This window comes from Pogoniulus pusillus, unplaced genomic scaffold, assembly GCF_015220805.1.
Source record: "Pogoniulus pusillus isolate bPogPus1 unplaced genomic scaffold, bPogPus1.pri scaffold_74_arrow_ctg1, whole genome shotgun sequence".
NCBI lineage: Eukaryota > Metazoa > Chordata > Aves > Piciformes > Lybiidae > Pogoniulus > Pogoniulus pusillus.
In genome coordinates, this window is record NW_026974721.1 from 274,813 (window position 1) to 299,379 (window position 24,567).

The 24,567-nt window shown below is 47.7% G+C and overlaps 1 protein-coding gene across 1 annotated transcript in view; it reads left to right on the top strand.

Annotated features, from left to right (window-relative positions):
• LOC135174539 (ral guanine nucleotide dissociation stimulator-like 1) overlaps positions 1–24,567 on the top strand; it is a 63,443-nt gene that overhangs the window by 31,246 nt on the left and 7,630 nt on the right. The window contains 9 exon segments of the mRNA XM_064141814.1: positions 9,793–9,984; positions 10,557–10,664; positions 13,880–14,094; positions 16,528–16,605; positions 19,360–19,544; positions 20,114–20,229; positions 21,147–21,362; positions 22,422–22,525; positions 23,202–23,286. Of these exon segments, the coding sequence (XP_063997884.1) occupies positions 9,793–9,984; positions 10,557–10,664; positions 13,880–14,094; positions 16,528–16,605; positions 19,360–19,544; positions 20,114–20,229; positions 21,147–21,362; positions 22,422–22,525; positions 23,202–23,286 (1,299 nt within the window).

Consider the following 24,567-nt stretch of genomic DNA (forward strand, 5'->3'; position numbering starts at 1 on the left):
GGGGAGGCTGCAGGGGGGAGCCTCCATGGGGGGAGGCTGCAGGGGAGAGGCTCCATGGGGGGGTGGCCGCAGCGGGGAGGCTCTCTGGGTGGAGGTTGTACTGGGAGGCTTCAGGGGAGGAAGCCGCAGGGTAGAGGCTGTAGGAGGAGGAGGCTGCAGGGAGAGGCTGCAGGGAGAGGAGGCTGCAGGGGGGAGGCTCCTTGAGGGTGGCCGCAGGGGAGGCTGCAATGGGGAGGCTCCATGGGGGGAGGCTGCAGGGGGAGGCTTTAGGGGAGGCTTTAGGGGAGGAGGCTGCAGGAGGAGAGGCTGCAGGAGGAGAGGCTGCAGGAGGAGAGGCTGCAGGCGAGGCCTCAGGGGAGGCTGCAGGGGGGAGCCTCCATGGGGGGAGGCTGCAGGGGAGAGGCTCCATGGGGGGAGGCTGCAGGGGAGAGGCTCCATGGGGGGAGGCTGCAGGGGAGAGGCTCCATGGGGGGGTGGCTGCAGGGGAGAGGCTCTGTGGGTGGAGGTTGTACTGGGAGGCTTCAGGGGAGGAGGCCGCAGGGTAGAGGCTGCAGGGGGAGGAGGCTGCAGGGGAGGAGGCCGCAGGGTAGAGGCTGTAGGGGGAGGAGGCTGCAGGGGGAGGAGGCTGCAGGGGGAGGAGGCTCCTTGAGGGTGGCCGCAGGGGAGGCCGCAATGGGGAGGCTCCATGAGGGGGAGGCCGCAGGGGGGACCCTCCATGTGGGGAGGCTGCAGGGGAGAGGCTGCAGGAGGAGAGGCTACAGGGGGGAAGCGGCAGGGGGGAAGCGGCAGGGGGAGGAGGCTGCAGGGGAGAGGCTGCAGGGGGAGGAGGCTGCATGGGGGGAGGCCGCAGGGGGGAGGCTCCATGGGGGGAGGCTGCAGGAGGGAGGCTTTAGGGGAGGCTGCAGGGGAGAAGGCTGCGCTGTGAGGAGATAGCGACCTGTCAATGGGGGACGGAAACAAACCAGGGGTGTGCCAGGGCTAAGTGCAGCAAAGCCAGGGACGAATGAGAAGAGAACAGCACTAGGAGCAGGGGAGACAAGAAACTGAAAAGCGCGCGAACACGAAGACACAAAGAGCTGCGTCATAAGGACGCCTGAGGAAGACTCCTTACTTCAGCCTCACGACCACCAGAGAGACCCCCAGGAGGATTAGCAGGCAGGCACAACAGCTCCAGGAAAAACTGCAACCGTTTCGGGCAATGATACAATCTGGATTGCACTGCTCTGTGAGTGTGTGTGGGAGCGGGAAATAAACCCCTGCAACCGCGTGTGTGCAGTGCGCAGCTGCGGAGATAAACTGCCCTGCGCCCAGCGCTGCTCCCTGCTTGCCAAAATACAACTCCTGCAACTTAGCTCTAAGGTTTTGGTGGCTCAATTTTAACAGTAGCCTCCATGGGGGGAGGCTGCAGGGGGAGGTTGCAGAGGGCAGGAATTCATTCGTGGCCGAGTAGGGAATTTACCAAAAATAGTGATTTTTTATTTTCCCAAAACCCTGCCCCCACAACTATCTATACAAAGATTAATTTCGTTTGATAAGCAGATTGAGTTGCATGAGAATTAACCTACCAGGACGCCATCAATAATCTGACTCTATTGGGACTCAGAGGCTGGAACTCAGCTATTAATTAATAGCGGTTTCTTACTCAATTAAGCTAAGCCAAATCACTCACTCAGGCTGGCTCGTGCGGTCTGTCCCTCTCTTCCTTTCCAGCGGCTGCAGGAGTCGTTAAGCGTCGTTAACGGTCGTTAGGCACACAAAGGTGTGGACAGCAAAGCGAATCCCTTTGAAGGTCTCTGCAGTCCAGCCGAGGGGAGCGTGTGAGCTCAGGCAGACTCCAAAGCGGGAACCCCAAAGGCGGGAAGACCCCCAACAGTTATACCCTTCGCTAGCCAAAGGGCAGAGTTACCACACCTTAGGCGCGAAAGCGCACGGCCAATCCCAGCCTGGCTCCAGCGCGGGAACTCACGGGGCAGTCCCTCCCTTCGCGGGGCACTCCTCCCCCCACTTTCACGGCTGCAGGGCAGGCGAGGGGGGGGGGGGGGACCCAAGCGGCTTTTCCCCTTTCCCCCCGAAGTCCGGGCAGGAGAGGAATTTAGGGGTACAGGACTCCAGGACACAAGGAAGGGCAGACTCAGAGCTGAACGATTCGGAGGTGTTAAAATTGAGCCACCAAAAACTTAGAGATTCTGCCTTGCAGAATCACTCCTTTGAGGGTTTTCCCAAAAATTCTTTGGTCCAATTATCTCCATAAAAGAGTTACTGTTATTTGTGAATGATAACACACAGTTTCGTTATTACAATTCTTATCCCAATACCCCTTAGGGCTATGTGGCCACCAGTGTGAGGCAGAACTACTATTAGTTGTTAACAGGTTCCTACAACCTAATTCTCTTACCCTTTTTGGAATACATCTCCTTTTTGCTTCATACAGCAATGCTCAATTACCTCACTGTTTAACATCCATCCTTCAGGACATGTGATTCTGTAACCTCAGTCTGGCTCCACTCACTGGGCTGGGGTTAACAACTCTCCTTACCACGGCCATTGTTTGTCATTTGGGTACCCTATTGCTAGGTTGTGACCCACCCAAAAGCTGTGTCCCCCTAAGGAACAAATTTCTAATTGTTGCATATTATAACAAGCTGCATAAATATGGGTGTGGGAGGTAAAGGCAACAAGAGTTTGTCTGCCATGCTTCACCGTTTGGTGGCATTTTAGGCAGGGACCTGTAGTCCCAAACCTGAGGAGGCCAAGCATTAGTCCAGCCATTCCCCACACTTTTACCCCTCTGTCTCCTCCGTCTACTCGGTTGCTTCGAGCAACGGCGTGTGTCATCTTCTCGACAGCAAGGGTGTTCTTCAGGGGACTTAAGAGCTCTCCTCTCCAGGTGTCCTCTTCACTCTCGGGTTGCACAGTACCTCCACACTTCTGCTCTTCTACCTGTGTATCTAGTTGATATTATTCCTATCTTTTCAAATTGTCCAGTGTAATATCAGTTAATTCTCCTTTCAATTTTACTTAAACCCCAGCACCCTTGATGGGGGCAGTTATACCTACAATGGTGCCACCAATTTTCATTGCAACTTACATATACATATATAAAGATCTTACATGCTTGGCATAAAAAACCAAAACCCAATCACACCCCTTTTGTATACATGGGATCAGCGAGTTGGGGATGTCTGCTCCTCGGGAGGTGTGTGTCCACCTTTTCTCAGCCGTCCAGATGGTGATTTCTGTGATGGGTGAAACAAGAAATACCCTCCCCAATAAAGAGTTAAAGAAGGTTCTTTTCAATTCCTTATTAATCAAGTTATTTCCAGTCATAGTCTGATGTATAACTATATTCCAGCTTTACTCATTTCTCTACAGGCTTTTCTGTCTTTTCCCCACATCAGGGAAACTTACATGCTCAGGTTATAACAACACTTTTTACTGGTACTACTTTATTTACATCATAGCCTTTGTAGAGTGCAACATCTGATTGCTTCCATTAGTCCTTCAATATCTTCGAACATTTGATCTGGGGATGATGTAGCACCTTGCTGAAGTGTAATGCCAAGAAAATAATAAAGTTTCTCCTCTACTCCTAAGTTTCTCTAAATGCCATTTGCAAGCCATACAGACTCCTTCCCTCAGGAGTCAATCTTTATGTTCCCATCAGTGTCTTGCACACAATCCACACCGTACACAGCACCATTCAAGCTCGTCTGCACAATGCTTACATAATTTTTGTTCTAATTCAGGTTAAATATTGTTTTTATTTCCTCCCCTCCTTAACCATCTCTGTGGATTTCTATAAAGATCATCGAGATCTTCCACACCCATGAATTCTTAATAGTTTCCTCAGGAGGGGTTGAAGTTTCCTTCACAGTCTGTCATAACTCATTCAGTCTTCCTCTTTAACAGTTGTCCCCCCTGGTGTCGAAGTTATGTGCCATCCAGAACTAGATTTACTCCTTTTGACCCGGCAGATATGGGTCCATCCCTTTTCTGCAGGCCATCTGCTGTATCAGTGGTTAGTAAGACTTCAAAGGGTCCTTCCCATCGAGGGACTCGTGGTTCAGCTTTTCAAGATTTTATCAGCTCCTTTTCTCCCGGTTTAATGTCGTGCACAGGGAAACCCAGGGGTGGTGTTTGAATTAAAGCACCAATGTCCCTGAGCTCCTTTATTCTTTCTGCCAGTGCTTTAACATATTCAGGGATGTTGCAGTCTCTGACTAGCTTTTCATCCCTAGGCATCCCCTGAGTATATGGCATTCCAAACATCATCTCATTTCCCACTTTCCCTTCTAGAAGTTCCAACGCTCTATATAAAACATACAATTCACAAGCCTGAGCCGACCACCCAGGGCTCAGGGGTCCTGATTCCTTAACCTCTAAGTCCATTCCCACAATCTCATATCCCAGTTTTTGTTGTCCTTCTATCACTCTTGAAGTTCCATCTATAAATAATTTTCCCCTTCTCTGAGCTCACAATCCTTTAAATCAGGCCTCACCTTCACCTCCAGTTCTATCACTTTAAGACAATCATGCTCTAACTTTGAGCTGGGTTCCCCAAATAAAATTGAGCTGGGTTTTGAACCCCTGTAATGCCCAATTCTAATTAAGGGGAATCTATGAGTATTGCCTCTTATTTAAGCATCCTGCTCTCTGTTTACCACTTGTCCACTTTTTTGTTGCATAATTTCCCTTACATTATGCAGGGTAAATACCTTGGGAGGGGAATTAAAAGTTATCTTTCTAACCTCTTCTACTAACAAAGCTGTGGCCACTACAGATTGTACACAGTCAGGCCACGCTCTGCTGACAGGGGATAATCATTTGGAACAGGATGCTACTGGTTTCTTCCTTCCAGCCCAGCCCTGGACCCACACTCCATATGCCCTTTGGTTCACTCACATTTACAAATAGGAGAAAAGGTTTCTAACCTTTTTTTCTCCTTTCTCCAGCCAGTGCCCCAAGTATTTTACTTCCTGCTTTGCATACTGGAGTTTTCCTTTAAATACTTTGAGTCCATTCTGGGCCAAACAGTTCAACAATTTAATTGTAGTTTCATTAACTAATGATTCATATTTCCCAGCAAGCAATAGATCGTCCTCATATTGCAATCATTTTATCTCTGGATTTAAAACTACCTTTTCCAATATCTTTTCCAGAGCTTATCCAAATAAGTTAGGTGACTCTGTGAACCCTTGGGTCAGCACAGTCCACCTCAGCTGCTGCTTCCTCCCGGTTTCTGGATCCTCCCATTCAAAGGCAAAATAATCTCAGGATGCTTTGTTTAATGGGCAGGCCCAAAATGCATCCTTCAAATCTATAGCACTACATCATTGGTACTCTGGAGACAAGCAGCTCACCAGGGTATATGGATTAGGGACTACAGGGAACTTCATCTGTGTTCTCTGGTTCTCTGCTCTCAGATCTTTTGCAAGCCTGTATGTTCCATCTGGCCTTTTTTACAGGTAAAATGGGGGTATTATGGGGAGCCATACAGGGTTCAGTAAGCCCTGTTTCAGGAGCCTGTCTATCACTGACTCCAGTCTCTTCCCAAGAGGCTCTAACAGGTCATTCAATCCTGTTCTTTTATCAGTTTCAATTTCTACATTTTCTAATACGGGGACCCCTCCCACCTCTGTTGTGGTTAAGGTTCTCTTTCCCTTCTGTCATGGAAGGGATCAGAGCCCTTTTGCCTTATTGCAGCATTTTCATTTGCACACACAATTGTGGCTCAGAGGCCTTCCATCGAAAAAGTCAAACCAATATTTCCTATCTGCTTGCACTGACGCAGCTGCTGTACCAGCAGACGCACAGGCCTTGGGAGAATCTCTCTCTCAGAGAAGCAAAGACATAAACATGGCTATGTTTTGGAAAAGGGGTTCAAATTCTCAGACATGGTGACCACTCGACAAACATCTGCTGGGGGCTGACCCCTGGCTGGTTCCATAAGTTGTTTTTGGTAAGAATTAGCCAATTGTATAGGTTGATTACAACTTTGTACCAATCTGTAAAGCTAACGTGAGTCTGACTGAGTTGGTTGAACACACCTCTTCTGAAATACTATAAAAAATGTACCCACTTGCACCTCTTGCTCCTTACCTTACCTTGACTGGCCCCTCGCTCTCTGTCCTGCACCTCTTTTGCTCGATACCCTGATCGCTGATCACACACGCACACACCCGCGGCATTCGCATCGCAACCAACCAGCTCCAGACTGCACCGTTCCAGACAAGGGCCCGATCCTTACGAGCCCCGGGAGTCAGCATTCAGCTCGACCGGACCCGCGGAGCCTCGGACAACGGCGCCTTGAAATCCATAAAGACTTTGAAACTTCTCTGACCTGCATTCGGGACAGTGAGTGATCGATAAACTTCCATTTGAAACCGAATAACTTCTCAAGACTTCAATGAACTCTCTCATATCATAGACTCTCTGCATTTTAGTCATTCTGTATATTAAATCTCAACTACGAACCAAGAATCTACGCGGGATAATTACCAATCAGTTTGGGGAAGGGGATTTCTAGTGCTTATAGTATTAAATCATTTATACCTTTTTATAAACATCGGCCTCGCATATCATTCCCCCAAACCTCCCCCCCCAACCAAACTTTCCTGTCCGTGACATAATGGCTGCAGACGAAGCAGGGTCGGGAAAGACGGCTTTATTTCACAGAATGGCATCTGTTATTGAGCCCGATCATTTAAATAAGGCTGTAGCTATGCTAAATTTAGCTAGCTCAGAACAAATTACAGACAAATTGGCAAATGCTGTAATCACGTTGTGTACGGGCTTGCAGGGTGTTGATAAAATAGACAAAGAGCAACTGATTACATTAGCAGCTTGCATAGTTCGAAAGCAAGACGAGTTAAATAATACGAAAAATGAGATAGAGAGTCTTAAATTTAAAGTGAAGAGTTCAAGTTCCTTGAGGGAAGAGGCACAGCTCATGGGACAACACATTAAATTAGTAGAAGCCGAACACCAGAAGATATATTCCATGCTGCAGTTGCAAAACGAGAGACTGGAAATTGCACAACAAAAGCTGCAAGAACTGCGAACACGGCAGATGGCTAAAACAGTCGCTGCCGCTAGACAGCCGCCGCTAGAAACCGAAACTGAAACCGCGGCAAACGCGGCACTTGCCATGCCCGCAACCCCCTCCGGGGACCCCAGAGTCGTTTTTGCCGAGCCGCGACCCGAATCGCCGTTTCCCCGAGACCTGCCAGACGCAGCAATCCGCCAGTCGCGGCCGCAGCAGCCACGCCACGAACCGCTGCCCCCCGAGCAGTACGAGCTGCCGTCTGTCCGAGATTCGCCGCCGGCACGATCTCTTCAGCCGCCGCAGCCACTGTCGCCACGAGTGACCATTCTTCATGCCGCCACGACTCAAACGGACCGCCACGCCGGATATCCGCCATTTGATCCACAGCCGCCATCGCGCAGCAGCAGCTATGGCTACGCACATCCGCAGCCTCGCCGCAAAGGAAAGTACCGCCCCAAGCCGTTGCCTGGAAACCGCCGAGCAGCAGCGACGAGGGAATGGGGGAGATCTACGGGAGAATGAGACCCTTCTCCGTGAGACCCGTGCTCAGATCGGAAACCGTTTACGGGAAAAGGGGCAAAGGAAGGACGACTGCGCGAATCCGACCATACACGGCACTGCAGATGCGTGAGTTTAGGGAAATGTATTCCCGCATGCCTCATGAAACCATAACTGACTGTGTGTACAGGGTGGTGGAGAGTGGTGCCGATTCGGTAATCTTGTAATAGGTGATTGTAATTGTTTAATAAAGAAACATTTTAATAGAATTGTAATAGGTAATAGTAATTATTCAATAAATAAACATTTTAATAGAATGTTAAGTATGCCTAGCTGCAAACGGCAGTGTATATACAGCTGTTGCAAATCAGGAGATATGCCTAACCTAGAGGTCATGCTATAGATGGTAATGTGCAAAGAATAAGCTAGCTAATTGCTAAGTATTTCAAAGACTAAAACTTTAGGTACATCCTTAATTTTGAGCTAAGAGAGAACATGCCACATGTGGGACTCGGGACATTAATCAGTCATATTCCAAGGACTAAGCTTTAGGTGCATCCTTAATTTTGAGCTAAGAGAGAACATGCCACATGTGGGACTCAGACATTAATCAGTAATATTCCAAGGACTAAGCTTTAGGTGCATCCTTAATTTTGAGCTAAGAGAGAACATGCCACATGTGGGACTCGGACATTAATCAGTCATGTTCCAAGGACTAAGCTTTAGGTGCATCCTTAATTTTGAGCTAAGAGAGAACATGCCACATGTGGGACTCAGACATTAATCAGTCATGTTCCAAGGACTAAGCTTTAGGTGCATCCTTAATTTTGAGCTAAGAGAGAACATGCCACATGTGGGACTCAGACATTAATCAGTCATGTTCCAAGGACTAAGCTTTAGGTGCATCCTTAATTTTGAGCTAAGAGAGAACATGCCACATGTGGGACTCAGACATTAATCAGTCATGTTCCAAGGACTAAGCTTTAGGTACATCCTTAATTTTGAGCTAAGAGAGAACATGCCACATGTGGGACTCAGACATTAATCAGTCATGTTCCAAGGACTAAGCTTTAGGTGCATCCTTAATTTTGAGCTAAGAGAGAACATGCCACATGTGGGACTCAGACATTAATCAGTCATGTTCCAAGGACTAAGCTTTAGGTACATCCTTAATTTTGAGCTAAGAGAGAACATGCCACATGTGGGACTCGGACATTAATCAGTCATGTTCCAAGGACTAAGCTTTAATTTTGAGAAGTGGGATTCGGGACATTAACCAGCCAAAGGAAGTCCATATATGGAGATGGGTGAACCAGAGGACACCTGAGGAGGACTGCTTACTTCATCCTCAACGACCACCAGAAGGGAAGGCAGACCCTAACCCAAAAGAAGGAACATGCACAGGATGGGTTTATGTGATTTGCAGGGTGGAACAACGCAGACAACACAGTATAAATATAGGCTAATGAAGAGACTTGTCAGGGCAGGTGGCGGAGCGGTGACTCCCCTGTCGTCCAGCGCTGCAACTTTGCTCATATTCTACTTGCCTAATGGAATCAATTTGTGATCTGGACACTTGGATTTTGAGTCATTCGCAATTTATAACAATCTTGTCCCGCGAGGAAGTGGGGAGAAGTTCCTGGGGACCTGCAGTGTTCCTTGGGAATGGTCCCGAGGGGGAGGTTGCATTAAGTTCTAGAATCTTTTATTGGGCTGGTTCCTTTGATCCTGTAGACAGGGATGAACCAACAAAACTTCGTATCACAACTTGTGCTGAATTGAATGAAGCAGTCACTAAGTTAGCGTGTGTGCAGGCTATGTATGAGGGGGGAATTTATCCAAATCCTATGGGTTCCCCGATAGACCCACGACGGCTAAGACCCTTAGTAAAAGGTCTGTCAGGAACGTTAAGGAGCATATGCGATGCAAGAAAAGAGCAAGTTGAGGAAATAGTGCAATTTGGTGATGCAACAAGGTATAATTTAACCTTTGTTCTCAAGGACTGTGTGAGCAGACTCTGCCAGAGTGTAGTTGGTGTTTGTGCAGTGAAGCCTTTAGTTCTTGATTATGAAATGATGGCAGTGGAGACAAAAAACGGGAGAGTGCCAGGGGAGTTTAGCATGTGCTGGGTTAAAGGTCGAGGCTGTGCTCCCTGTAAAAGGCTTTTGGTGTGTGCTTGTGTGGTTTTTAACATGGTTTTACTTCTGAGATGTATTTAATGTGCCTTCCTTTCTACTTTCCAACTGCAGAGCTGTTGCTTCTCACTTGCAGCACTCTCTCAGAGGACAGGTAACTGGATTTTGTTTCCGTTCCAATGGTCTGTTGTAGCAGAAGGAAGCTGTGGCTGCCTGAGCCTGAGCCTCAACATCTGGAAGAGTTGGGAGATACCCTGGGTGCCTGTGAGGATAAAGGGATCTGATACACATCTTAGGGCAATGTGTGTAAGTATCTGCAGCATTGCTGAAAACTTGGTGCTAGTTAAAGCAGAGAGAGCAGTACTGGATGGTTTGTGCTGAGGGCCACGAGGATGATCAGAGGGTGGGAGCAGCTCTGCTCTGAGGACAGACTGAAAGAGTTGGGGCTGTGCAAGCTGGAGAAGAGGAGGCTCCAAGGTGGCCTTCTTGTGGCCTTCCAGTATCTGAAGCCCCCTGTGGCCTACAAAAAAGCTGGGGAGGGACTTCCTAGGCTATCAGGTAGTGAGAGGACTAGGGGGAATGGAGCAAAGCTGGAGGTGGGGAGATTCAGACTGGACGTGTGGAGGAAGTTGTTGAGCATGAGAGTGGCGAGAGCCTGTAATGGGTTGCCCAGGGAGATGGTTGAGGCCCCATCCCTGGAGGTGTTTAAGGCCAGGCTGGATGAGGCTCTGACCAGCCTGCTCTAGGGTAGGGTGTCCCTGCCCATGGCAGAGGGTTGGAACTGGATGATCTTTGTGGTCCCTTTCAGCCCTGACTGATTCTCTCTGCTATCCAGCTGCATTCTGCAATCCCTCTAAGAAGAGATGCTGGCTTTGTAGAATGTCTCTGTAGGAGGTGTGAAAGGAATTGGGAGTCTCATCTGCCTGGAGACAGAAACTCTGCTGTCTTTCACATGGCAGGGGAGTGATGATGCAGCAGAGGAGCAGGTGAGTGAGGCATGGGGCAGCCTCCTGAAAAGGCTGCTTGCAGCCTCAGATGTTTGCAATGCTTGAGAATCCTTGGCAAGCATTAAAAACATTAAACCCTGTAAGTGTTAGCCTGTGGTGTTCCAACAGATCCAAAGCTCTCCTTTTTAACCTAGGTATACAAGAGTGGTATTGATGTGTAAAAGAGACTTGGAAATGCCCCCCCATCTCCTCTATGATATGTAAAGGCTTCTAGAAAATAAAACCAACTCCTAGGTAGAATTATGAAATATAACTTGTGTATAAAAAGAGATCAGGTTGATCAAGCAGGACCTAAATCCATGCTGGCTGGGTCTGTTCCCTGACCATCCTGTAGGTGCCCATCTCTCCAGCCTGTCCAGGTACCTCTGCGGAGCCCTCCTACCCTTTACCAGATTGACACTTGCTCCCACCTTGGTGTCACCTGCAAACTTGCTGATGCTGGACTCAATCCCCTCATCCAGATCATGATCATCCAGATCATGAAAATATTAAACAGGACTGGGCCTGGCACTGATCCCTGGGGAACACCTCTAGTGACATCTCCCAACTGGATGTGGCTCCATTCACCACCACTCTCTGAGCTCGGCCCTCCATCCAATTCTTAACCCAGCACAGAGTGCCCCTATCCAAACCACGAACTGCCAGCTTCACTAGGAGCTTGCTATGGCAGACAGTGTCAAAGGCCTTTCTGAAGTCCAGGTAGACTACATCCACAGCCTTCCCCACATCCACCAGACAGGTCACCTGGTCATAAAAAGAGATCAGGTTGATCAAGCAGGACCTAAATCCATGCTGGCTGGGTCTGATGCCCTGACCATCCTGTAGGTGCCCTGTTCCATTATCTTGCATGGCACTGAGGTCAGGCTGACAGGGCTGTGATTTCCTGGGTCCTCTTTCCAACCCTTCTTGTGGATGGGCACCACAATGGCAGCTTCCAGTCTTCAGTCTGCCTGCTGTCTTCTACCAGGAAAAATACTAGTATTTTTGGGCTCCTGTAAATTCCACCAGCTTAACTGGCTTAAATTCAATCTGAAATTATGTCATTTTACAGTTGAGATGTGGCTGCAAGTACCCTAAGACCTCTGCTTACCTGCTGTCTCTTTGTTTTTGTTTTTTTTTATCTAACTTAAGAGGATTGAAGATGTTTTTTTCACATAGTCTTGAAATAGCTCACAATGGCCAGATTTTTCCTTTGCATAATGACCTTAATTCTCAGAACTCCTACTTTTTCTTTTCCCTCCTGTGTATAGAAGCTTGACCAGGCTCATACACTCATTTCTCTCAAAGAAAATGATTTTTTGTTACTGGAGTTTTATTAGTGCTGGTGATATGTGATTATAATGATTAAATAGTAATCAACCATGTCACATCATTACAATCAAGGTCCAGCTCTGCAGCCCTTAACACAGGAAGGCTATGGACCTGATGGAACAGGTTCAGACGAGGGCCACAAGGATGTGGGTGGGCTGGAGCATCTCTGCTACAAGGACGGGCTGAGGGAGCTGGGGCTGGTCAGCCTGGTAGGGAAGGGAGGGCTCTGGGCAGACCTAATAGCAGCCTTCAGGACCTGAGGGGACTTGCACAAGGCTGTAAAGGGACTCTTTACAAAGGCCTGCAGGGATAGGACAAGGATAAATGGTTTGAAAGTTAGGGAAGACTTTGATTGGATGCCAGGAACAAGTGATCTACCATGAGGGTGGTGAAGCATTGGAACAAGTTGCACAGGGAGGTAGTTGAGGCCCCATCCCTGGAGACACTCAAGGTCAGGAAGGTCCCTTCCAACCCAAACCATTCTATGATTCCGTTCTATGAAAAGAGCAGGTGTGTCACAGCACATTTCCATGTTCCTTGTGTTAGTGGTCTTAGATTTGGTCTGGGTTCCATACCAGAGACAGCCAAATGTTAGGTCTGGATTTCTTCTCAGAGACAGCCAAATGCTAGGTCAGGGTTCCTGCTCAGAGACAGCCAAATGCTAGGTCTGGGTTCCTGCTCAGAGACAGCCAAATGTTAGGTCTGGGTTCCTGCTCAGAGACAGCCAAATGTTAGGTCAGGGTTCCTGCTCAGAGACAGCCAAATGTTAGGTCAGGGTTCCTGCTCAGAGACAGCCAAATGTTAGGTCAGGGTTCCTGCTCAGAGACAGCCAAATGTTAGGTCAGGGTTCCTGCTCAGAGACAGCCAAATGTTAGGTCTGGGTTCCTGCTCAGAGACAGCCAAATGTTAGGTCTGGGTTCCTTCTCAGAGACAGACAAATGTTAGGTCTGGGTTCCTGCTCAGAGACAGCCAAATGTTAGGTCTGGGTTCCTTCTCAGAGACAGCCAAATGTTAGGTCTGGGTTCCTTCTTGGAGACAGCCAACTCAAAAGGCTGAGGGAAATTTTCTTAGGTTGCTCTTACTGATGTTTTGTATTTGTAATTCCATTTTTCTCACTCACTGAAGTAAATACTTTAAGGACCAGTCACAGAAATAGTTGTCTGAGCTGTCCTCTAAAATAATGACCCAATTCAAAGGAGTGTTTCTGGTTATTTTAGGCATACAACAGGCTGTAAGTATTAAACCCAAATGTTTAAAACCCACACAGAGCCACAACACCAAACCTGACTTTGTTGGCAAATATTGTGCCAAACAGAAACTGTAAGAGACATTGTAATGTGACAGTGACATGTTCTATGTTTGAAGGATGACTTTGACACCCTCCTTGCAAGAGTATCCTGAAGTGCTGCAAATCCAAATGTGTTTGTGACTTTAGGTTCTGTGTGGCAACCCAAAATGGGTACTTTCAGGAGAGGAATCACAAGTGTTGCTGCTGAAGGTGTGGATTGGCTTTCATGTTTTTTCAGAGCTGAAGTGGGACACCGAATGAGCACTCTTGTTCCCTGCAGTAACAGTATTCTCTGCGGGATTGTCCTTTTAGATTCCAATCCACGATGGGCTCATAAGATAACCTGATAGCAGCCAGACTGTGAAATGTTTTGTGGGGTGTGTCAGAGGAACATCCTAAAGATAAACTTACTAAAACCCTTGCTTGATTTGAAGAGACAAAGAATGTGGAGAAACAAAATGACAGACTTGTTCAGTAACCACAGGTGGACTGTGGCTTTGAAAGGATGGCACTGAATGTATTCTATTGTGAAAGCTGTGTCAGGAGTCTGACTTCTCTCTGATTTTTGCAGTTTGCTTTTGCTTTAACGTTGTAGATAGAAGAGGAGCAGAGGACCATGTCTTCAAAACATGCTGTCAGCCAGCTGGAGGTGACCAAGATCCGGGCAATTAAAGCTGGCACGCTGGAGAAGCTTGTGGAAAACCTTTTGACATCTTTTGGAGACCACGATTTTGCCTACACAGACATCTTCCTCTCAACATACAAGGCATTTACATCCACTAAGAGAGTCCTGGAGCTTCTCCTTGACCGGTAAGAGCCCATTTATGATGAGAACTGAGCCATCAGTCGAAGCAGCAAGAGCTACTTTGAAATGAGCACTTTCAGATGATGCAAGTGTTCTTAGACCAGCACTCTCAGGGCTGAGGAAACCCAAGCTGACCTTGAATGTTTTCAGGGATGAGGCCTTCACCACCTCCCTGGGCAACCTGTTCCAATGTTCCACCACCCTCATATTAAGGAACTTCCTCCTAATGTCCAGTTTAAATAGACTCTCTAGTTTAGAAACAAATTTGCTTGTCCTGTGGAAAATGAAATTCATAGTCCTACCTTCAAGGTACATGCTCTGCCCATGTAGGTAAGAGATGCTGCTTTGCTCTGTTGGAGTTGTGCCAATGTTTTCCTCTTTCCCAGTGGCATTTTCCCAGCTCCACAGGCTATTCTCATATGTGACAACTGCCTCGGTATCTTTGGCACAAGTGGGCACTTGCCACCTAGAAAACTCTGTGAAATCACAGTTGGAGCCAGGAGGGATGACAAATACTGCAGAAACAGAAGCTGTGCTGCTGGAGAAAGTGCTTGTATGACAGTCACTGTGTCACTGGAACGTTGCTCTGGGAAAGGATGGAGGGAAAATGGGCAGAATCGCAGTTGGAGCCAGGAGGGATGACAAATCATAGAATCATAGAATCAACCAGGTTAGAAGAGACCTCCAAGATCATCCAGTCCAACCTAACACCCAGACCTATCCAGTCAACTAGACCATGGCACTAAGTGCCTCATCCAGTCTTTTCTTGAACACCTCCAGGGACGGTGCCTCCGCCACCTCCCTGGGCAGCCCATTCCAATGCCAATCACTCTCTCTGTGAAGAACTTCCTCTTAACATCCAGCCTATACCTACCCTGGCACAACTTGAGACTGTGTGCCCTTGTTCTATTGCTGGTTGCCTGGGAGAAGAGGCCACCCCCCACCTGGCTACAATGTCCCTTCAGGTAGTTGTAGACAGTAATAAGATCATCCCTGAGCCTCCTCTTCTCCAGGCTAATCAGGCCCAGCTCCCTCAGCCTCTCCTCATAGGGTTTATGCTCCAGGCCCCTCACCAGCTTTGTCGCCCTTCTCTGGACACGTTCCAGCACCTCAACATCTGTCTTGAATTGAGGGGCCCAGAACTGGACACAGTACTCAAGGTGTGGCCTTACCAGTGCTGAGTACAGGGGAAGAATAACCTCCCTTGTCCTACTGGCCACACTACTCCTGAGCCAGCCCAGGGTGCCATTGGCTCTGCTGCCCACCTGGGCACACTGCTGGCTCATCTTCAGCTTACTATCTGTCAGTACCCCCAGGTCCCTTTCCTCCTGGCTGCTCTCCAGCCACTCAGTCCCCAGCCTGTAGCGCTGCTTCGGGTTGTTGTGGCCAAAGTGCAGAATCCTGCACTTGGCCTTGTTAAATCTCATCCCATTGGCCTCTGCCCACACATCCAGCCTGCCCAGGTCCCTCTGCAGGGCTCTTCTACCTTCCAACAGCTCCACACCTGCTCCTAGCTTGGTGTCATCTGCAAACTTACTGATGCTGGACTCAATCCCCTCATCCAGGTCATCAATAAAGATATTGAACAGGACTGGGCCCAGCACTGATCCTTGGGGAACACCACTAGTGACAGCTGCCAACTGGATGTGGCACCATTCACCATCACTCTCTGGGCTCTGCCATCCAGCCAGTTCTTGATCCAGCACAGAGTGAATCTGTCCAAACCATGAGCTGCCAGCTTGGCTAGGAGTTTCTTGTGGCAGACAGTGTCAAAGGCTTTGCTCAAGTCCAAGTAGACTGCATCCACAGCCTGCCCCACATTCACCAGGCAGGTAACCTGATCATAAAAGGAGATCAGGTTGGTGAGGCAGGACCTGCCCTTCCTAAACCCATGCTGTCTGGGCCTGATCCCTTGGCCATCCTGTAGGTGCTGCAGAAACAGAAGCTGTGCTGGAGAAAGTGCTTGTATTACAGTCACTGTGTCACTGGAACGTTGCTCTGGGAAAGGATGGAGGGAAAATGGGCAGAAAAGATGCCCACAATGGCAAATCCAGCCTGACCTCAGTCCCTGAGCTGGCCTGGCAGCACTGCTTACTGGCCACAATGGCCCGAGGAAGCTTTGGGAGGTTTTTGGGTGCCCAGAGGAGACCACTGAAGTGTCCCACAGGTGATGGTGGCCAAAGCCTGCCTGCCTTGGAGCTGTGAGCAAATAAATGATTTGGGTTGCTTCTTCCCATGTATGGATTGCTTCACATGAATTAGGTTGGAAGAAACCAGCCGCTGCTGCCTCTGGTTTTTTTTCCTTCCTAAATGAAATAATCTCAACAGATTTGTATTTTGAGCTAGAAACACTCTTTAGGTGTTTATGGTAGTAGTTTATCAATTCTGCTGTTGGGATATTCAGTAGAGGTTTCTCTAAACACCCATCTCACTTTCAGAAAGGAGAACCTGGAGACCCCAGCCTTCGAGGAGACAGAGAGCAAGAACTGCTCCGAGCACAAAGCTCTGCCTAGAACGTAAGTGTGGCTTTGGCCAGGACTTGCTGTCGGGGAGCACATGGGCAGCAGAGATGTTGTTCCTTTTCAAAGGCCACAGTGCTGTTTGCTTGCTTAAACTGTCTCATATCAAAGGATCACACAGAGTTACAGAATAGCAGGGTTTGGAAGGGACCTTTGGTGATCAGATTCACCTAGAGCAGGTTGACAATAATATAAGCCAGAGATCTTCTCATCAGAGAAATCATCTTAGAATTAAACATGAGATGAACACATCTAGGCCAACATTTTGTTGAAACAGACAAGGAGTGTTTGTTTCCCCTGCCTTATCGATGGCAGTAAATGGTTATTGCTTGTGACTGTTTTTATTGTGCCTTACAGCAGTGTCTGCAAACCAAAGCTGGTGTTGTCTCTGGCAACATCTGCATGCGTGAGTCTTTTCCATTAGCGCCTCTGTGATTTACAGCTGCTCTTGGTGTGAAATTTAAAGTCTGAAGTCATCCTAATTTTCAAGAGAGATAGCAAAGCTATTTTGAAATGCAAGGGGAAAGTAGTTTGGTTAACCTCATAGCATCATATGAATATGTGTTTTTATCTTCAGACACTGAGTGTAAAATGTGCCTTAGGTCATCAGTGCTTGACATCTGTAGGAGCTGTGGTTTGCAGCACTGTGGCATCACTACATTTGGCTACAGGATCTTCTTCAGCATTTCTGAAGACTGTTTTTCTATCAATTTATCTCTCAACTTCCACCAGTTAGGAACAGCTTAAGGTTTGTTTTTTTGCCAGTGCACTAATTTCTCTGTCCCTGAGGAAGCCACCTTTAGTTTTGAGATGGAAGAAAAATGTTCGGTTTCCTTATCAAGAGATGCAGTCAAGACTGAGCAGTACACTACAGCATTGCCATTCCTGAAGTTCAAGCAGGCTGTCGACTCATAGCACATTCTGTTCCATGCACATTCTGCTTACCCCCATGTTTTTCTGATGGCTTGTGTGTTGGGATAAGGGAATTTTAAGTCTGGCTTTAAATGGTTTCCATTAACATACCAGACACCTTCCTGTCTCCATTGCCTGAATGGACAAAGAAGCTGCAAAGAATCTGTTGTGTTTAACCCCCAGGGAGCAATGGGTGGAAGCTCCTTGGCTATGAGTATTTCAGTAGCTGTCTCTACTTGAGAGCTTAATTAATGTCTACAAATGGTAAAAGGATTCTCAAGTGCTTTAATTAGAAACAAAGCAGGATAGAAAGCTACAAGCTCTGCTGATTTGGGCTCTTTCTCTTGCCCTGTGAGAGTCACCCAGGGAGCTCAGTTCTCCTCCATTCTTTCCTGGCTGGTGGAACAGAGAGCTATGACTATTTCCACAGGATGGTTTGGGTTGGAAGGCACCTTGAAAAGTCAACTAGCCCAACTCCCTTGCAAGTCAGTAGGGACACCTGCAAGGAGAGCAGGTTGCTCAGAGCTCCAAACAACCTGACCTGGACTGATTCCAGGGATGGGGCATGTACGACCCCTGTGGGCAACCTAAGCCAGGGTCTCACCACCTTTAAAAGATTTCTTCCTTAGATCTTCCTTGGGTCTCCCTGGAGCCTTTTCCTCCTGTTTTAACATGAGAAGTCATCAAAGAAGGGCAAGTAGTTAAAACTTGTCCACAAGCAGCAAGAAGACAGTATAATGTAGTAGGTAGAGGCAACAAGAGCCAGCCAGTGGGTTCCCACACTCCCATCCAAAATGAGCTCTAGGGTCTCCTCTAACCTCCAACTCTGGGCAAACCATTTGACCTCCCCCTGTCTCAGTCAGTCCAGTCATGCAAAACAGATTAAGGATTTATACTGGGGATGTGAAAGATCATTTCACAGCCAGCTGATGGACCCCAAGGAGCCTGATGGAGAGAAAAGGGAAAGAGATGGAAATACTTTGGACATAGGAGAGTGATGTTTTTAAATGGTGCTGTGACACAGGGTGCTGGATGTGTGCTGAGCTGGAAAAGATGATTAAAAGTGTGAGGAAAGGAGAGGGTGGAGTGGGAGCTTGGTAGCCTCTCTGTGGGCACACATCTGTTGGTGGCCTTTCTTGCACCTTGGGCTGTGGAGCTGGACTGGCTGTTGTGTGACATCTGTCCTGGCTGAGAATAATGGTCCCGAAGCTCCAGATAAAAGCTTGGCCACTGATGTTCTGTGATGCATGGGAATGGTTTGGAGGTGTGCCTGGGGAAGTTCAGACTGGACATTCAGAAGCATTTCTTCAGCAGGAGGATGGTCAAACCCTGGAACAGGCTTCCTAGAGAGGTAGTCAATGCCTTGAGTCTTCAGTGTTGAAGAGGCATTTGGCCAATGCCCTTAACAACAGGCGTTCAGTTTTGGCCAGCCCTGAAGTGGCCAGGCAGTTGGGCTAGATAATGAGTGCAGGTCCTTCCAACTGAAGTAAGCTATTCTGTTGTGGTAGTTGCCTTAGCCATCATGATTTGATGTCTTGAATTCAGTAGGAAGATCTCAATATTGCTTACATAGATTTGGTTCTTTGTTAGTTTGTATTTGGGAGGCTATAACTTGTGGGAGTGCAAATCAGGGTCAGCTTCACTGAAGTCTCTGGCAAAACCTGAGTAGTATCTTAATAAGATTGCATACATGAAAAGGACAAATTAACTTCCTTGCTCAGTGGGTTCAGGTGGTTTGTGACTGTCTCGCTGTCTTTATAGCTGTGTGAGAGGCAGGAAGATCTGATTGCATCCCTATGTTCTGTGTGCAATCCATGTCTTCTCTCTGTTTGCTCTTAGGGCTGTAGCATCAGTGTTAAGTGCCTGGCTCAGTCAGTGCTCCGAGGACTTCTGAGAGCCTCCCAACTACCCTTCTCTCCTGAAGGTTCTGGACTACCTGAACAGGAACCTGCCTGGCTCTGACACAGAGAAGAAGGCCCAGAAACTCTTGGAAAAATTCCAGAGTGAAGGAACAGAGAACAACTGTGAGTTACCTTCTGCCTCTCTGCTCTGCCAGACTGTGTGGTACCACAGGGGGGGGGTGGAGCACGCTTCATTAACTCTACAGAGAGGCTCACCAGTGCCTTCTTATTTCCTTCTTTTTGAAACCCAAAATCTCTGTGTCAGATGAAATCTGGATTTAAGAGCATTCCTAAGGCAGTATCTTGGGGATATAACTGCAATCTCATTCCTCTACAGTTTGTTTTTTGTTGTTTGCAGATTATAACAGTGTATAAAGACCCAAACTGTAGTTTAGTGAAATTCAGCAGTGCTAATGAGGAATTTTTGTTGTGGGGTGGTGGTGTTTCTTTTTGCAGAAGAAAGGTTAGCAAAGGGATGAAGCCATTTCTCTGCTAAGAATCCCTGAACAGCTCAATTCTAACTGTTTCTTTTTCTTGCACCTTTTCTTTGCCAATTTAATCTGCAGGTCAACATCTTTCTTGCTAAAACCTGCAGCACTGCGGGACCATGACGTCAGGCAGCAGAGTGCCCAAAGTGCTTTCGTTCACTGCCTGCTGCACAAATTTCCTGTTATGTTTTCTGTCCTGGGCAGGTGATGAATTCCTTAATACCAGCTGCCATGTCCTGGAGGTCCAATATGAAGAAGAACTACAATTTTCTTCTTTGCCTGAGGCCCTTGTAGCAGAACAGCTGACCTACATGGACTCTGTACGTAGAGGGGAAACTCTGCTGGGTTTCTGCAGCACTCCCTTCTTTTAAAGTTCTGTCTGTATAAGTACAGTGTTGCACAGCAGGTAGAACACTCTTTTCAGTGGTGCCCATTTATAAGAGCAGGATCAGTGGGCACAAATGGGAGTGCAGGAGGTTGCATCTCAACATCAAGAAAAACTTCTTTGCTGTAAGGATGCTTGAGCCCAAGAGCAGGCTGCCCAGAGAGGTTGTGGAGTCTCCTTCTCTGAAGGGATTCCAAATCCACATGAACGTTGTGTTCCTGGGCAGCCTGCTGTGGATGACCCTGCTTTAGCAGGGGGGTTGGACTAGATAGCTCTACAAGTCCCTCCCAGCCCGCACCATGCTGGGATGGCCTGGGTTGTTGGGACACAGAACACTGCTCTAGTTGGTTATCCAAACCATCTTCTTTCACTGGGCTTTCTTCCTTCAGTCATTGTGAAGCTTTGGTTGGTTTTCTCTAAGGTGTCACTGTAAATCTGTGTAGGCTTTTTGGCAAAGTTCAGTGTTTGACACCTGAGAAATAGGACATTTTGACCAGATTGCTGCCTGGCCTCAAGATGTGCAGGTAGTCTGTAGCGTTCCGGTTTGGTTTGTCTGTATTAACCTCCTTCAGAGTATCACTTGATCTTTTTTACTTTTGTTTCCCCTTGGTCCTGCAACTGATCTGAAGTTGTCTCTTCTTTGCCCAGGACTGTTTAGCTGACAGTTTTTCTAGGGCATCAAGCCTATAAATAATGTGCCAAAGTGTCTATTTTAAACTAAGAGAAAACAAATCTTTACCTTTTAATATTGCCTAGGATTTAGATCCAATTTGTACTGTACAGATTGTCCACTGTCTTGTGGACAGCATAGGTCTAGGAGAGTCCTGCTGACTTATCTCTATTTCACTCTAGAAATTGTTCCAGAAAGTTGTTTCCCAGCATTGTTTGGGGAGCATTTGGTCACGCAGGGACAGGGATGAAAACAAAGAGCTGGTGCTTAGCATCAGAGCCACCATCACTCAGTTCAACGCCGTTTGCAATTGCGTTGTGAGCACCATCGTGAAGAATAAGGACCTAAAGACACATCAGAGAGCCAGGATCATGGAGAGATGGATCCATATTGCCCATGTAAAGCTTTTATTTTGTATTCTTCAGTGTTTCTGGTGTGGGAGGTGGAGGGAATAAAAGGGTTGTGTGCATTGGTCCCAGGCCAGTGAACATCTTAGCGCTAAATCTTTCTATTTTTGACTGCCTTTCTGTGTACTATCAGGTGAAGTATTCCCCTTCCTCTCCTCTGTTCCTTCCCCACCATGGAAATGGGGGTTGGTGCTGGTCTTCACAGGGCTGGGATCTCTAATGAATGGGTGAGGTGAATGGGGAGTGCTGTACACTTGCTAATACATTTATAGGAAGACACAGGTATATTCAGCCACTTCCCTGCTAGCAGTGAAAGAAGTGACATGGTAGTTAACAACATCCAGAGGTTAGACCTGCTTTCAGAGGAGCATTTGACAAGAGTGGAGTTGGCCTGGCAGTGGTGCAGGCAGAATAAGCCTTGTGGTCACCTGCCTTGGGCCATTAGCATTCAGTCCATGAACATCATGCTCCTTCTGCTGTGTCTATGAATGCAGTGGGAGCTGAAATCAGGTGTGGCAGAGGACAGCACAAGTGTTTCTGTTTTCATACCTTCACATACATACACATAAACCATGGCCCTCAGCACCACATCTCTGCCTCTTTTAAACACCTCTAGGGATAGTGATCCAACCACCTCCCTGTCCCTTTCAATGAGAAGGGTTCTTCTAATGTCCAACCTAATCCTCCCCTGGTGCAACTTGTGGCCATTTCCTCTTGTCCTATCACTTACTAACAGGGAGAAGAGACCAAACCCCACCTTGCTCCAACCTCCTTTCAAGTAGTTCTCTGTTCCACTTTTCTTTTCTCTAGAACTGGAAGCTGTAGCACAAAGGCATGAAAGTGAGGGCAGCGACATCTAAGCATCAAAGCACATAAAGTGTTTGGTGCCTGAGGATGGGCAGTGATGTTTTTGATGCTCAGTATTTGTACAGCTGCCTGCTTAGCAGTGGGGAGGTGCACCAGGCACGACAGCGCTCTCCCAGAAGAGCACTTGAGCAATGGGGATGCTGACATTTAAAGCTGCTGTGTTTCTGACCGCTCTATTCCTAGGAGTGTCGTGCGCTGAAGAATTTTTCTGCCCTGGGGGCTGTTGTTTCGGCACTGCAATCCTGTGCTGTCTTTTGGCTCAAGAGTTCCCGGGCACGTGTTCCAAAGTAAGTCTCCCGTTCTGTGCCTAGCCCCAGAGAAAGGCAAAAACTCAGTGCTCTGTCTTTTCATCTTGTCCTGCTCCTTCACAGACATTCCTGTAAGGCTAAGACGTGAGCTCCTCTTTCATACCAAGGGGGCAACCTGCCCTTGGGGGTACCAGCTCTCTTCTGTCCTTTGTAGCATACTGGGTCTTCCACAACCTATTTTGAACAGCTGTGGGACTAGCTACTCACCCAGCTCATGCCCACCATTCTCACAAGGCCAGCACAAGGGCACCATGGTGCTTGCCTGTTGTCTTCTCTCCTTTGAATCGTAGGACCATCATGGAATGGCTTGACTTGGAAGGCACCTGAGAGAATCTCTCTCTGCTATTTTTCTATTCCTTCAAATCCATTTAACCACCTTCTTAGAACCAGCTTAGTCTCATCCCCTGCGGTGTGATTGAGATCCCTGGCATACCTAGATGGCATTTCCTTGTGATGCTGTAAAATAAAGCCTAAATTTATTTGGGGCACCAAAAGTTCCCAGCAGGGTTTCTTGTAGACATGCAGCATCTCATTGGATACATTTTGGTGGTGTTCTCTTTTATATGCCCAACTGATCCATAGTGGAAAAAAAAGTGATCTGGTCTGATTTAGAGCTTACTGCTGACACAAAGGATTGGATCTTTCCCTGTTACAGAAAGGCAGTGCTGCTGTTAGAGGAGCTGGCCCATATCTTTGCAGACCGTAGCAATTACTTGGCAGCTAAGGAGCTGGTGGCAAAGGTGAGACTTAGCTTGAATTGCAGTGCTTGTGATCACAATCACAGCTGAGCTTAGCCCTTTCTCTAACCAACTGCCAAAGCTCTTCTTGTAAGGCTTAGGCTTTTCTCCTGGGCTGAGAGGTGATTTTGTGGTTCCTGAAAGAACCAAGAGGTGGAGGGAGGAGATTCTGCCCCTCTGCTTCACTCTGCTGGGATCCCACCTGCAGTGCCAGGGCCAGCTCTGGAGTCCTCAGCACAGCAGACACATGGACCTGCTGGAGTGAGGCTACTGTGATGATGGGAGGGCTGAAAGGCCTCTGCTGTGAGACCAGGCTGTGAGAGTTGGGGTTGTTTGACCTGGAGAAGAGAAGCTCCAGGGAGACCTTCTTGTGGCCTTTCAGGACTTGAAAGGGCCAGTCAGAAAGCTGGGGACAGACTTTTTATCAGGGCCTGTTGTGACAGGACAAGGGGTGATGGTTTTAAACTAAAGAAGAGAGATTTAGACTGGCTACAAGGATACTTTTCCCACTAAAAGTGTGGTGAGATGCTGGTCCAGGTTGCCCAGAGAGGTGGTAGATGCCTCATCCCTGGAATCATTTCAGGTGATTTTGAACAGGGCTGTGAGCAACTTGCTGATTGCTGAGGGTTGAAGTAGATGAGGTCTAAAGGTCCCTCCCAATCCAAGGCAGTCTGTGATTCTATGGAACGATTGATGAATACAAACATGTGCTCAGCTGTCTACTTTCTGCCCTACACGAAACAATCCCATTAACTGCTCTTGCTAAAGAGAAATAGGTGGAAGCCCAGACAGTTCTGTGTAGTAAAGTAGGTACTGTAAGTACTGGAATTCTTGTGATAAAGAAAATTGGCTCTAGTCAGAGCAAGAATCTTTTTGCACAAGGTCACAAAGCTTCTGATGTACCAGCTTGAAAGCTACACAGACTTCTCCAGAGGTGGCTTCATAAAATGTGTCCACTTTGCAGTCTGCTGATGCAAATGGCTTTTGTCTCCAAGTTGGCAAAGGACAGGGGAAGAGAATTCTGGAACAGGGAGGCAAAAGTGTTGAGCAGAATTTTTAATTTGACTGGGGAAAATACATCTCCTTTTGGCTGGTGGAGACAAGTCTTTGCTTCACAAGTGTGTAGAAACACAAACTGTAGAGCTCAGAGTGCAGCTTCTAGTAGCCTAGAAGGTTTAAAATGTGACTCACTACTGTTAAAATGAAGGGAATGGCTGGGGAGTGAATTGCTCCTTCTCTGGCAGCAGGTAACCAGGGACCCTGTCCCTCCCCAGGGTTTCTTCC